The sequence below is a fragment of the Solanum verrucosum genome, unplaced genomic scaffold, assembly GCF_900185275.1.
Source record: "Solanum verrucosum unplaced genomic scaffold, falcon-dt-bn FXZP01000280.1, whole genome shotgun sequence".
In the NCBI taxonomy this organism is placed as follows: Eukaryota; Viridiplantae; Streptophyta; class Magnoliopsida; order Solanales; family Solanaceae; genus Solanum; species Solanum verrucosum.
Genome location: NW_026019982.1, coordinates 735,352 through 751,104, shown reverse-complemented (window position 1 = coordinate 751,104; position 15,753 = coordinate 735,352). Strand labels below are relative to the sequence as shown.

Below are 15,753 nucleotides of genomic sequence, written 5' to 3'. Positions count from 1 at the left end.
GAAAACGTAATCCATGACACTATTTTAGAGTAGACCTATGAACAAGTACTAGTCAACTTAAATAAATACAGTCCATCTCTTTTAAATTTATTTAATTTCGTACAAAAACTTATAATTTTAAATATATATTTATGTGACAGTAAAAAAGGAAATGTTTAAATTACATTATTTTTAAAAATTAAGAAAAAAGTTGCCTATCTCTTTTGTGAAATGCGAGTAAAGTAATTAGGTTTACCTAAATTGAAACTGAGATAGTAATCAATTTTAGTTGTGGTGAAACTGTCTTACCCTCAATCATGATCGAATTTAATCGGGACTCAAACGTGAGCTTTGAACCAGGTGGCTAATTATGAAACTTAGATCAAATACAACCAGAAACCGACATTTTCTCAGAAGCCAAGCATATGCCACAAGCCAATTTTAATGATCAAAAGTTCAAAATTTTCAAGTTCAACAACTAACAAGAGTATAAAGTCGTCTTTAGTAAGAAGTATTTCATATTTTAAAATTAATCAAGTTTCAAAGTAAATATCGAACTGAGCGGAAAATCATTCATAATAGTAACCCCAAATTATAAAAATTGAACCTACCCTTAACTAAAATCTTGTATTTCCACATCTACCAAGTTTGATTTATTTCCCAAAACACAAAAAAAAAAAAAAAAAAAAAAAGAAGAAAAAAAGAGAAATAAATAATTCAAAGCCATAAGGCTCCAGCCTTTTTCAATATAGGAGTCAACTCGCCGGTAATATGAGCCGCCATGATCCGATCCAATCCACCAAACAATTCCCCTCCGACGAACACCGCCGGAAACTGCAACCGTCCGGTCTCTTTCCGATCACCACCTCCGGCGACAATAATATTCTCCAACTCATCAACGACTTCATTTTCGTCCTCTTCCTCGATTTCATAAATAGCAGGATTGGCTCCGAGACAATGAAGTAAACGCTTGACAACATGGCTCATACAACAACCTCGTCTTCCCACAACTATAACCGCGTTATCCTTAACAACGTTATTCAATTCCTCTTTCGAACCTTTAACGTACAATGATGAATTGCTGGTACTTACACGATGATGACGATCATTTGGATGAACTCTTGGTGTTATAGGTATACATGATGACTTGTAAGGAAGTGCTTGTTGCATCATGAAATTAATAATTGTAGCTATATAAATTCTTTTTCTTTTTATATTTGTGAATTGTGTAGCTTAGATATTGTGCATATATATATGTGCGCAAAATGGTTGTAGGTAGGGGTAGGAGGTAAAAGGTGGGGTGGGTAGAGACGGTATGGGGTGTCAACGGCAGTTACGATATGTTACGCGTAATATAAGTTGTGGCTTACGTTAAAATATGTCATCACCAGCCTATGCTCTTGTGTATCTAAGTGGGTACCATTTGATTACGTTCTTTGTCCCATTATTTATTTGGTTTCCCACTCGGTACGTTGAAATTATATTAAGATTAATTAAATTTATATTCACATTTTTGTATAACATCATTCCTAATAGAGCTTTTTACCATTCTCGAAAGATCAAACTTAAAACATCTGATTAAAGATGAAAAAATCTCAATTATTTTATCAGAACTCATGATATTGATTCCATTATTGATTATAATTTATAACCACTAGGGTCATTACTAGTGGTTGCAAGTATATTTCGTTACTTTTAACGTATAAATATAGGAATGAAATATACCTTAAATCTTTAGGTTGGGTAAAACTCAATAATTTAGGCTTAAAATTTCATTAAACAATAAAAGTTATGATTGAGAATCGATAAACTAAATATCCTTACTTTATTATTAGCATGTTAAAAATGTGTATAACCATTGTAACTTCATAGGTATTGAACTTCAGTATTTCAAATGTTGGTGAAATATTGAAAATTTTGGTTTGAGGAATATTTTCAAGAAGAAAATTGTTTTTACTCACAACATTTCAACATTTTTTAAAAAATGAAATTTAATTTGTCCAAGTACAATTAACTTTTTTTTAATAAAAAATGTTATCTTCAATTTCAAATACTTTATTAAATGAAGAATTTAACTTTATTACGTGTAGTTTCGTTTATGGTTACAGAGTGAGTGAATTATAATATATTCTTTGGTAGTCGAGCTTAGAATTGAAGGTTTTATGTGGGATTAATTACCATGTTAGATTAATTTATCCTAAAGTTTGGTACACGTACTAATTACTTTTGAGTGGCTTGCTAATTTATCTAATCTATACTTAAGAAAAAATGTTGGCCTAATCTCAAAAAAAAAAAGGGTGGTATAAAGTTAGGTAAATATTTACTGATTTACAATTTAATTACCCCATTCAAATTTAATTGTGACATACAAGATACCCAATATTATAATTATAACTTTAGATAAGGATGATATATCCTTATCAGATGAGACAAGAGAGGTTGAGTAAAAAGACCAAAAAAACAGCTAATACACTTAAAAAAGAATTATTCAACTTGGATATTGATTTCTTGTTTTAGTATAGAATTTAAATTTTAGAAATTACATAATAAATGTGTATAAGAAATTGTAGACAACATCTTTCATTAGTGGAATCTGATAATGAAGGTAATGTGTACGTAATTTTAATTTTTACGTTATAAAAATAGAAAAACTATTTTTAAACTTTTGATTTAAGTAAATGAAATAAGAGTCGTGAATATTGTTAAATGGTTTATTAGTTTTTACAAAGGATGATGTTTCATCATTCCTCGACGTCACTTATTTCGTTTTTATTACTTTAATTGGCTTATTTTGTTACATATTCCAATTTGTAACACTTCTCTAATTTTGGATTGTGATCCCTATTTTACGTTGCAACTTGCACAAGATATTGTTTTGGTATCCACTTATATCATTACTTACCATCAACAATTGGATATATATATAACACTTTCTTATCTTTAATAAGATATTTCATATTCAAGTTTTAGGATGTACATATTAAAAAAACTTTTGATAGAAGTGTTATCTTTTTTGACGAGCATTAATAAAAATCTGAATTGTTAAAACTCCAACAATATCAAACATCGAATGTGAACAAAATAATATATATATATATATATTATTTATTTTTTTTTATTTTTTTTTTTTATGATTAGGAAGATTACTAAAATCAGTCCTCCAAAATAAGAGTCATTAAACTAGGCTTATTTTTCAACCAACACAACAACAACAACATATTCAGTTTAAGTTCATATAAGTACGATCTAAAAGGCATGGAGTGTATATGTAGATCTTCGCTACCTTTATTCTTGTAAGATAAAAGGGTGGTTGTTTTTGAAAAATCGACCAGACACACACACATACCCCAAAAAAATAGTTCTCTTAATTTTTTAAAACTTATTTTAAATAATTCTTAAAAAATAAAAAAAAGTATGAAAAATGGATTTATCTTTAAATGCTTGAATAATTTGGATTTGTTAATAAGTCTTTATCAATTAAGTCATGATGATTTTGTACGAATCAGGAATATTGATCCTACCCTTTTTAAGTCTTTTGACTCTATATTAAAAAATATATCTTTTTCTTTTTAAAAAATTAATATTTAAAAAAAAAAAGAGGTGTAGAGTGACGTAAACAAAGTAGAGTGATTAAGCGGACGGTGCGCCAATGAAAACGTCAGCTAAACGACAGCGTTTATACCGGAAACAAAATGTAATAGTCTACGTCATCACCAATGGGGATGACATAAGCAATAGATAGGATCTAGAGGTAGAGTGGGCCCTACAACGTGGCATTGACAATATTGTCCCAAAAAATTATTTAAAATAATAATGTGACGTACCACGTAGGTGTTGACATGGACGTAACTATAACGACAAAACTACACCCGCCACATAACGCGGACATCCGTTTATATTATGTATCTCAAATACATGTGAATCATATCATATACTTGTATCTAGTATGTATTTAGTGTGATTCCCCATTATATGTGATACATGATTATCTCGCTCGCCTTTCTCCTATATATTTGGTATCTTAGATACATGTGAATGATGAATCACATCATATACATGTATTTAGCGTGATTCACCATTATATGTGATCCATGATTATCTAGCTCGCCTCTCATCTACATATTTGATATCTCAGATACATGTGAATCACATCAGATAAATGCATCTAGTGTGATTCCACATTATATGTGGTACATGATTATCTCGCTCGCGTCTCTTATTTTGATGTATTTAATAGCAACAAAATATATGTATTTAGGTGTATTTATTCTTTAATATATGATTGAAAAATATTGATTAGTAGTAAGATACGTAATTATTTGAAAATATAAATAGAATTACCTCAAATTATACTTTGATGTGTTTGTCTTTGTAAGGAAGAATAGCGTGTGTTCTTCTTTCTTTATTGAAGGAGAAAATATAAAAGGCCAAAAGTAACTTAAGAAAACTATGTTTTTTGTTTAAATTAATCCCCAAGAAAATTTAAAAATATAAATAATTAAATACATGAAAAGCTATATAAAAACAATAACATAAAATTAATTTTTTTTCCTCTTATTTTTTCATCAAAGTGGAATTTCATTAGGCCCCTAACAATAATGTTCCTTCTCTAGAAAGCTTCTCTTAATATTTCTATTTCTAGAAATTTATAGACTTTTCTAAAAACATGACCTTGTAACTGAATAGTCAAGTGGTACGTAATAGACCAACAAGAATGGTAGTGTTACAAATTTGAATTCCTACTGTTTCAATAATATTTTATGTCCCATTAAGCTTTTTAAAATTTCCCTATGATCAATTATCCACATAAACTTAAGGTGATCGAATTGGTTGAGCAGATGATCTCTCAAATAAAGCGTTCAAGTTTGAAATCTTGTATATACTTTCTCGATCGAGTTTATCATACAAGATCTGCCTAATATATTTAACCTCTCTAGAGTGGTTTACGAGTTTGACAAGTTATATTGTAATGTACTTTCTCCCAATTGTTTTTCTTTAACATGCTTCACGCATAGTTAACTGAAGATTCTATTTAAGCCAACTAATGTAACTTGATTACCACAAAATTAATGTTCTCATCTTTAACTTTACAGTTGTCACAGGAATTAATTAAATTGTCTCTTTAAAAAAGAAAATTAAAAAAAAAAACTCGAATAATTAATAATAATAATTGAGAAAATAATGAGGACAAAATTTAAGTTATGACGAAGCAAAATTTCTGCCAAGTGTATAATAAACTGAACTTCATCTCGTGATGCTCGTGATTTCTGTACTCCAACATTAATCCCATTGATGTACAAGAAAATGACATTATCAACGTGAATTATGGTAGAAGGTTTGAGATTTTTCCTTCGTTAACTAGAGATCTGAAATTTTGAGGTTATGGAAATGAATTAAATCATGTTAAGAATGTCGCCTTCAAAACTAGATAATATAATATTATGTGAATTCGTATTTAATCAAGATCCAATATAAATAACAAACGCTCCTGGAAAAAAAATTAGTGAGAGGAGAGATAGTGTACCATTACTATTTGGAAATAGACATATTTTACGTTTTAACATTTCCTAAAATCGTTTACTTATATAAAAAAAAAAAGTATGTGATTTCTAGTGTATATAATTTCTAATATGAATAAAGTTAATTAGTTCCATAAGTTCTAAACGTGGCATTATAATTATAATTTATTTACTCCTTCCACGAAGCTAGTTACCATATTAATCTATTGTAAGTACAAGATATTAAATGTATATTGGCAATTTGCATGCGTCAACTACAGTGCGATTTGTCAGATATATTGAAATATATGGTATTTTTTCATTCTCTCTCCGATTTAATTATATCATTAAAAATATGAAGCGTAAAGCGCAATTTATATGGTTAAATATGTGGGGTTACGCTATTTATATGTAAATTGACATATTACTATTCTTTGCATTAATTGGCACATAGATATAGTTAAAAGACAAGTTTTAAATTCTATGGATATTTTTTTGTCTTACTGTTATACATTGTGCTATAAAACAGTGACTCAATTATTTATTCCCACAAGTAAACCAATTAATCTAATCTCAACAAGTCACCAATGACGTCATTGTATAGCTAATTAAAACATGAAAATAAAAAAATAAAATTAATATAGTAGAATTTAGTCAATGCTGACGTTTTTGTCATCTTTTTAAACAAGTTTTTTTTTATTTTAATTAATGAGAAGATAAGGAAGGCAAATTTAATTTGGATTTTTGACTACGTAAAGATTGATTCAGCAGTCCCACTATGAATTTTTTTTTTTAACATAATTTAAAAAAAAAAAAAAAAATGACTAGTTCTTATTGCCTATCTATTTAATAATAATATTTTAAAATATGTGGAGTTGTACAGTCAAAGTTAACATGTAGTATGAGTATTATTTTTGAAAAAAATATAGCACATGGAAACTGGGAGATGGTCCTATTTTAGCCTCCATGCATTGTTTTTCACATGGTTAATATAAGAAGGTTTTTGTAAAAAAATTATGCCTCTTAAAAGGGTGACTCGTTGCACACCAGAAATTCTATGAATTTTGCGGTCCAACAACATAGACTATTGATAATTTTGTTATTACTATATTTTATCTTGATTTTATTTAAATGTGATTTGATGTCTATTTAAATTTTAAAAGGTGTTGTTCTATGCTAAAATGTGAGAGTAAGGAGGAAATTTATAATGTTAGGAATTAATCTCTCATTATAAATATTAAATTCGTATAATCAATCAACTGAGCGTGAACGATGAGTAATATTATCCACATTTATTTGTAGAGGGAAAGAAAAAACGTGGTATGTTTTGTATTTCATAATTTGGTACAAGTAAACGTAAACGGCCGCCGAATAATAATAATTGATTTTTCCACTACGAGTTGTAGTCTTTGCATTTTTCTTTTGGAATTGTCGGCGACCAATTACACACGCCATTTTAGTGTAGTTATGCACTTGGTCCAACCATGTGCGGAGCCAGCTTATAGTTAGGGGTTTATCTGAATCCTTTTCGACAAAAAATTTATACTATTTATATATGATTAAAATTATTTTTTATACATATATAGTAAATGTGAAACTTCATTGACTATTTCGTATACTTATTTCTTTAGATTTTAAACTCCTTAATTAAAATTTTGACGCTGTCACTTTCAACCATGACTTGCCATTTTCTTTGAGAAAACAATTTGACATTATCGATCATAAATTTTAATGTTGAAACTTGATAATTTAAGTTTTAAAAATTATAATTTTTTTGAAATTTAAAATAACATTTGAACATACATTTTATATAGGATCTAAGTTATGCGTGTCTTGCAAATCTTTTTGTCCTACGAATATTACCTTGTGAATTATTTTCTTTCGATATCAGAAGTATTTTCGATTATCTTTTTGTTACTTATAATGTTGAATAACAAAAATTATGTAAACCACAAATTTTATAAACTAAAAATTAAAGAGCACTTTTCAAAATATGGGTATTCGTGGTAATGACCCATTACTTTCCATATTCGAAAATTCAAGACATAATTCTTTAACGTGGCAATATAAATAATTTTCAAATGGTATTTGAAAGTAAAACTTTTTATAAAAAAAGTTGAAAAATTAAATTTTAAAAAAAAATTTATAAAATTTTTTTTGTCATCAGACAGATTTGACTGGACCAATTAAATCGGTAAAATTGGGCCTATAAAAACAAAAGTAAAATATAGCTCAAGCCCGTTATCTGTAAAAGAATGGGCCAAGCTTTTGGAATGCCGGCTATTAGCTTAGTTTACCAGTTTTATTGGACTACCTTACTATGCATGGAAAAACTACAGTATGGCAAACATCAATATATATTTAAAATAAATAGCTATAGTTTATTTTCTTTATGTTATATGGATATAACTACACAATAAATAGCAAAGTTAATTATATATAAATAATAGGAAAGTTATTAAATATTAAATAGAAAAATTATTATTACAAGGATAACTAATTATGTCTAGGCACATTTTATGTGATCAGTTTTTCATTTTTATGCTCATTAATGTATACTTTCTCTTTCATCAATATTACTATATCACATATTCTCAAATTTTCCTACCATATTCCTTCCAATTTATGATTTTTTTGATGATTCTAGGAGCAGTTTTTGTGATTTGAATCCATCAAGTATCTTTGAATTGATTTTTATTTGTCTTTTTATGAAGATTATATTTGTATCCATCTATATTTTCATCTATTTTTATAGGGGTTCGATTGAAGAATTATTTTGTTTTCTCCATTGCAATGGTTATAGTTAAAAAAAAAAAAGTAGTGAAGGAAGAACATGAGCAAAAAGAGATTGAGGTTTGTGTGATTGTGATTTGAATTCATCAAGTATCTTTTACGTAATTGATTTTTTCTCTCTTTTTTGTGAATATTATATTTGTATCCATCTACATTTTCATCTATTTTTATAGGGGTTCGATTGAAGATTTGTTTTGTTTTCTCCATTACAATGGTTATAGTTATACAAAAAAAAAGTAGTAAAGGAAGAACATGAGCAAAAGGAGATTGAGGTTTGTGTGATTGTCAAATTTGTATATAGTAGAATATTTATATATATAGATACTTGTATTGTAATATTAACACAAGTTGAAATGGTGATTTGTGCATACAAATATATCTAGATACATAAGTAATTTATCCAATTTAAAAGATTGATTAGGCAATACAAGTATAATTGAATACATTAATACTATATTTTTATAAACAAATACATGAGTTAACACCAAACCTCAAGTATTACAGAAAAAACTTGACCAAAAAGAGATTGACGTTTGTTGTATTTATCAATTTTTATACAAGCGAATACTTACACACTTTTAGATACCTACACATTCTATTATTTTCCATTTTTCTTGTTTCTATGTTGTCCAATGTATCCATCTTTTGTTTAACAACAATGTATTCATATATATACTATATTGTATTCATTTTTCAAATTCTTTTATTTAACAACAATGTATTCATATATATACTATATTGTATTCATTTTTTGAATAACAACAATGTATTCATTTTTCAAATTATCGTGTTCATATGTTAATTGTCATACTTTACCTTGTTTGATATATTAATACATTACGTTTTTATAAATACTTGTATTCTTGATATATTAATACTTTAAGTCTTATAAATAGATATACCAATTTGAATTCAATGTATTTATATGCTACACAATTAATACATGTTCCTTATTTAGTTCATTGTAATTAAAACTGTATTAGTGTATAAATAGAAAAATAAAAACATATAAAGAAATACAGCTAGAAAAAGATATAAATTGTAGTTATTTTTTATAAATAACATACATATAGCTATTGAACTTCAATAACCCTATAAATATAGTCATTTTTGTAAGTTGCTCTACTTTTTTTTACCAACCGGAAGAAGTTGTACATATATATGTTTTGGGGCCATTTTTTGAATTTTGGAAAAACTACCTAATTACACAGACATTGATACCATATTTACTAATTCTTCTTATAGTTTGAGAAGATTACATATCCTCTCACTAATTAATAATTTCATATTAAATTTCAAATCAGATACACCTAGATACATGTATTTCTGCTACCAAAATACACTCTGAAATACATATTCATATGGAGAAAGGTGAGAGAGAGAGGAGGGAGCTGAGAGAGAGAGAGAGTTTGTGTATCCCATATATATGCTAATCACACTAGATATACCAGATACATATCGAAATACAAATAGAGAAAGGCGAGCGAGAGAGTCAGACACATGTGAATCCACGTGGATGCAGTGTATCTGGAACAAACTACACCTAATTTCGACCTTATGTATCCAAGATACATGTATACGAAGTCCGAATTCTGGTAAGATTTGTAATATTGAAAACTCACGTGTAAGGAAGTAATTATTTTACTCTTATACTATTGGAATTTGTGTTGTTTGTCCATATATAAAGTTATTTTTATTTTCAAGGTTATCCATTTCGGAAACAACTTTAAATGTACGTAACTGGAGTTGAAAATTCGCATTTGATTTCGAACATTTTTGTCTAAAATTATAGCCTTGATAAAGCCAAACTTCAAACATTAATTAAGACATTGTCTGAAGTTAGAGAAAACTCATGATAACTTCAATCACATTTAACCTAACTCAACAATATCTTTTAGAAAATTGATTTTTAAAACCATTAATTTGACAGCCTGTGAGATAATCTCTTAGATTATCAACATTCCCAAATGTATTAATTTGAAGTGTCATGTCTACATAATTATCCATTAAACTGAATTTTAATTAAAAAATATTTAGATATGATATACCACTGTGAAAATCTTGACCACATGGCCACTTGGCCACAATTATTGTTCCGTTGTGTTTACAGAAGAATCCATTAACATTATTATTATGTTGATTATTTGAAAAAAAAAATCATAATTATTGAAGGGAGATTTCAAGAGATATTTATAAATGAGTTTTAAGTTTTATACACTAACAGTATGATGAATATTCTGTTATTAGATCATATTATAAGTCAGTCTTTTTTTATGAAATGAAAACTTAAGAGATAAATCACTTCATAAGTATTAGTTAGTAATATGATAAAAAATGATTCCCTAATTTGCTATTGTAAGTTATAACTCATCGATAATGTAAAAGATTTCTTAAATTATTAGTAAATATAACTTAAATCTTTTTTAATACCTATTTGTGCAAACTGATAGTGTTTTACTACTAATATACAAGTTCAGACTTTAGACACAAAGTAATTGTATCTTCAACCAAATTTGAACTTAGAACTTGAACTTTCTTATGTTATAGTTAGTAAAACATGTTTACTTCATATGAGAGCCTTCTAAATAAAGGCTTTATAAGCACTCATCATGTCGATTGGCCTTTTTTTCTATTTTGCGTTACGTTAATTAAAAGAATCGATCCAAGAAAATTAAATTTGGCGAGCACATAATTTTTTAGTGTGCTTCTTTTTTATTTTGATAAAAAAAGGTGCTTGCAGTTCGTTAACTATCTAATAAATGAGTTTTTATCTTAAAGTCGCACGTGGAGCTAATGCTTGCTCGATGAATCTCATCTAAGCCGACTCATTGATCTTCCAAAGGCCAAGACTTTATATTATATAGTTTTAAATATCCATTTGTTTAGTTGAGCTATTTAGTACTATTAATTAATTAAATTGTGTAGTGGAGTTTGATCTGTAAGACTAAACAATAGTTCAAATCCCAACCAAACCACAAGTAGACATTTTCTAATTCTCTAAAGTCAAGGTTGCATGTTATCTTCTCTTAATTAGAATCAAAACATGTTTGTCAAAATTACATAGAGAAGCATCAAGATATTCCAAAGCATTAGGAACCGTTGAACTCCGAAAAACACGTTTGGTCATAAAATTTCGAACACCAAAGAAGTTTTATTCATATCCAAACACAACTTCAATTTTCAAATATCATTTTTTTACTTTCAAAACAAAAACTATATTTTTTCAATACTCTGTAATTTTCATGGTCAAACGAACGCCCTTAATCACCCCCACCCCCACCCAATGGAGAAATGGACTTTACAATGCGCGGTTGGAATTTAATCAATGTGGACTCCAGACACTGAGTGGGGTCTGCGAGACAACAAGAAATAACAATAGAAGACACAACTGTATTTGCAAAATTGTACAACTGTAATACTTATATGAAGAAAGAAATCACATCACAAAAAGAATGAAATCATAAAAATGAACAAACAACAATCAATCTTGAAGAAAATAATGTAGTACAAAATGGCAGCAAGAATGAATTTTTATAAGCAAAAAGATCATAGTTATTTTTTTTTGCCCTTTCAAGAAAGTGTTCCCATCAAGAAAACACCACAAATCAATCCAAGAATTCCACCACTAATCCTTTTAGCATCATTTGGCTTAGTACTACTTGCTGGTGATGGCTCATCAGCTGTTGTTTTGTCACCACTAGTACCATTCTTGGCTTTAGCAGGTGCAGGGGCATCATCACTAGATGGAGCTTTAGGATCAGTAAACTCAGAAGGCACTAAAACTTTGTCTAATTGATAAACAGCCAATGGGGGGTCTTTTCTAATAGCATTATAAATATTTGTAACAACAGAACCAGATGAGACATTCACTTGATTGTTATTTCCAGTGAAGTTAAGTCCAAAAGGCTCACCTTTTGGCCCTGTTGCTTGTGTTCTAACAGGGTTGCTTACAGTTTGTAAGTCATCAAATGTGTAGAATTTTGGTATAACATGGTTCAAAATGAGTTGTACTTTTTGTTGGTCATTTAGTTGGTTTAGTGTGCCACTTGGGAGGTTGTTAAATGCATTGTCTGATGGTGCTAAAACTGTCATGCCTTGGTTGGAATTGTTGACTTGGTTGTTGATTTGGTTTCCAACTTGTGATTCATTGAGGAATTTGATGAATGTGCTGTATTGTCCTTCTTTTTTGAGGATTGCAAAGATGTCAATTGGTCCTGCTGGTGCTGGTGCTGGTGCTGTTGGTGATTGAGCTTGAGTAAGAATGAAGAAAAGTGGGATTATAGATAGAAGAATGAGAGGAAGAGGCTTTTGATGAGCCATTGTTGGAAGAGAAATGTGAAATGTGGAGTTGTGATATGATGTGTGTGGAGTTGTAGAGAGGATTGTGGTGTAATTTATGGGATAAGTTTTGGGGCTAATCCTTGGTGGAATGAGCTGTATATGAACTTGCATCAAGACAAATAGGTATTATTTGAGAAAATGAAAATATAACAACCAATGAAAAGACTAGGAAGAATAAAATATAGTAGTAGTTAAGAAATCCCAAAGCCCAAAACCACACTTTGTTTTTCCATCAATCAATATTAATGTTAACAAAGTGTGTGGTCTGGTCTAACTCAACGTCAAAAGTTAGATATTGTGTCTGTCTGGTTTAACTCAATGTCAAAAGTTAGATTCATGAAATGAGCATTGTCCACATCCTTTAACTAATTTGGAACAATTTGAACACTAACTCACACCATGGATAACTCGAGTCCAAAGCGTGAAATAATATTACATCAAGACAAGTAATGCGTGACATTTTGAAACCTCTTGGCATGTCTAGATTGAACAACTAGGGCGTGAATAGAATAACATGTGAGTTCAACATAAATGGATTTGGCTTTAGTATCATGTAAAGAAAATGAAATTTGAACTTAACCTCAAAAACTAGTTTAAGAGATATGAATTGTCTAGTTAACCAATATGGGAGGCACTTTAATTGCTAATAGTAGTAGTTAATGGGTACTAATCACTCTTTGTCAACTGATTATTACAGAAATTAACATTGTAATAATGCACTAAAAGATCAAGCTTGACTTTAATAGAAAAAAATAATGAATTAAAAAAAAAAGTGTAGGCAAGAAATAAAAAGAACCAGATCCAATTAACCAAAGTAGCAATACCAACTACAAAGATGAAAATACAAATTTTATAATAGGAGAAAAGCATATAATAATGGCATTTGACAGAGTGGCATAACATGGCATTTCACATTTGTGCTAAAACTTACATGGTTTCAACTAAGAAACAGAGCAACTTAGCTTGTTATTCTTTAAAGTTATCATTAGGTAGGTCCACTCGGACCCCACATTGGAGCCTCGATTAAATTTGGATTGCGTATTACAAGGCTCATCCGAAGGCGACGCTCCCAACAAGATTTTCTCCATATTCAAGGCTCGAACTCGAGACATCTAATAATTAAGAGTGAACTACTTCACCACAAAACTCATGTTGGTTCCCTTTGATCATTTAACAGTTGGAGTGATACTTTTGGAATTTCCAATATGATTCCCACTTAGAAATACTTTTACAAGATAAGTTGCCATCTTGGGGGCCAGCCACTTTACTTTTAAAAATAGCCAGTCATTTTCTTTGTGAATATATCACATTTTATTTGCTTTAATGTAAACTCAAAATCTGTTTAAACAAAATTTTCTCTTTTACTATAAGGGCTAGCTAATGTTCTCTATGAGGAAAAGCACTTAGGTGAGATTTGAAATGACAATTAATTAAAGCCTACAAAGATAAACTCATGAACTAGAATTTTTGGTTGTTGTCATTGTTACTTAATTGCTATAGGTTGCGACGTGTGCGCTTATCTAGTGTGACAATACTACAAATCGAATTGTTTCTCTAGGCGGACATTTGTGTGATAACATTACAAAAAAAGTGGTGCTTTCAGCGTAATATGTTATGGTCTCAATGCCCTTGCAAAATAGTGATGAGTTTTACATGCTTGACCCACGCGCGGTCAAAAAGATTGGCCACATAAGGTACCACCCACACTACCCTTCCCTACCACATTATGCAACAATCTTACAACTACCCAAACATGACATGATCTTAAATAGAGATCTTATCGCGATAAATAAAATACCCATAAAATTACCTACTAGATTGAGCATCTCTATCAATTTGGATTGAGAAGCCCAATTTTGTTGGTCTCTCACTTGTCATGGGCTAAATGAGTGGACTCCTTTATTTTAGATACGTATGACCCAACATTGAACTGGAGATTGAAGTTGCTCCATCAATTGTTGTCATTATAGCAAATAATGGAAGATATTTACTATGTCTCATTTTCAAATAAATTGATTTTTGCTTTTGTTCATTTTTAACTGTCATAACTTTTTTTTTTTAGAGTCAAATGATATGAATTTTGACTAACATCTTAAGATGTAATTTTTTTTTTTTTTATCATATTGATATGCAAAAAAAAATACAATTTATAGTACTTTTCGTCTAGATTTTGAATAGCTAAAATTTTATTTCAAAATATCAAATTAATGTAATCTAATTTATCTTTAAAAATTAGTCAAATTATCCTTGAAAAATGCAACATGACAATGATTATATATGTTGTTTCATTTAAGTTCAACTTGTATCATCATAAACATGAGACACACACAATAATATAATAAAAATATAGGTTTCTAACAAGCTTAAAATATCATCTTTATGGACCTTTTTTTCCCCACTATGTCTTATTTGTAGTTAAGTTTGTATTGATTCCAAAAATTTACAGGTTTTTAAAGATAATTTCCTTCCACGGGATTTAGATGAATATTAACTTATTTTAATTCTATCATTGACCATAGTTTTACATATATGAATTGACAAACCTTCATGACATGAACAAACTAGTTCAAGCCACATTTGGTCATTTGGTGTATAAGTAATTCATAGATTAGTTATACATAGGTCTAAAATTTCTATCAAAACATAGTACTACTAAATAATATCATACATAATATATGGATTATTTCTCATATACTTCCTACCAAACAACTCTGTAGGGTGTATACATAGGTCCAAAATTCTTACCAAACATAAACTAAATAATACAATACATAATACTAAATAATACAAATATACAATACATAATACATGGACCATTTCTCATATACTCCCTACCAAACAACCCTATAGGGTGTATACATAGATCAAAATTCCTACCGAACAGAATACTAAATGATACCATTCATAATAAATAGACTATTTATCTTATACTCTTTACCAAACGACCCTATAGGGTGTATACATAGGTCCAAAATTTCTACCAAACACAATACTAAATAATACAATACATAAGTACATAGAATATTTCTCCGACCTATACTCCCTACCAAACGACCCTGTAGGGTGTATACATAGGTCCAAAATCCCTACTAAATACAGTACTAAATAATACATAGAGTATTTCTCCGACCTATACTCCCTA

The 15,753-nt window shown here is 29.1% G+C and overlaps 2 protein-coding genes across 2 annotated transcripts; both read right to left on the bottom strand.

The window, feature by feature from the left end:
* Window positions 1-536: 536 nt before the first annotated feature.
* On the bottom strand, window positions 537-1,195 carry LOC125817430 (glutaredoxin-C9-like). Its single transcript, XM_049496966.1, has one exon. It carries the CDS (start codon window positions 1,150-1,152, stop codon window positions 697-699), a length of 456 nt encoding a protein of 151 aa, XP_049352923.1. The 5' UTR covers window positions 1,153-1,195; the 3' UTR covers window positions 537-696.
* Window positions 1,196-11,717: 10,522 nt separating this feature from the next.
* On the bottom strand, window positions 11,718-12,631 carry LOC125817355 (fasciclin-like arabinogalactan protein 9). Its single transcript, XM_049496885.1, has one exon. It carries the CDS (start codon window positions 12,588-12,590, stop codon window positions 11,841-11,843), a length of 750 nt encoding a protein of 249 aa, XP_049352842.1. The 5' UTR covers window positions 12,591-12,631; the 3' UTR covers window positions 11,718-11,840.
* Window positions 12,632-15,753: the final 3,122 nt, after the last annotated feature.

Excerpts from the sequence above, each read along its gene's own strand:
- LOC125817355 (XM_049496885.1), bottom strand. The coding sequence starts at position 12,590 with ATGGCTCATCAAAAGCCTCTTCCTCTCATTCTTCTATCTATAATCCCA.
- LOC125817430 (XM_049496966.1), bottom strand. The coding sequence starts at position 1,152 with ATGATGCAACAAGCACTTCCTTACAAGTCATCATGTATACCTATAACA.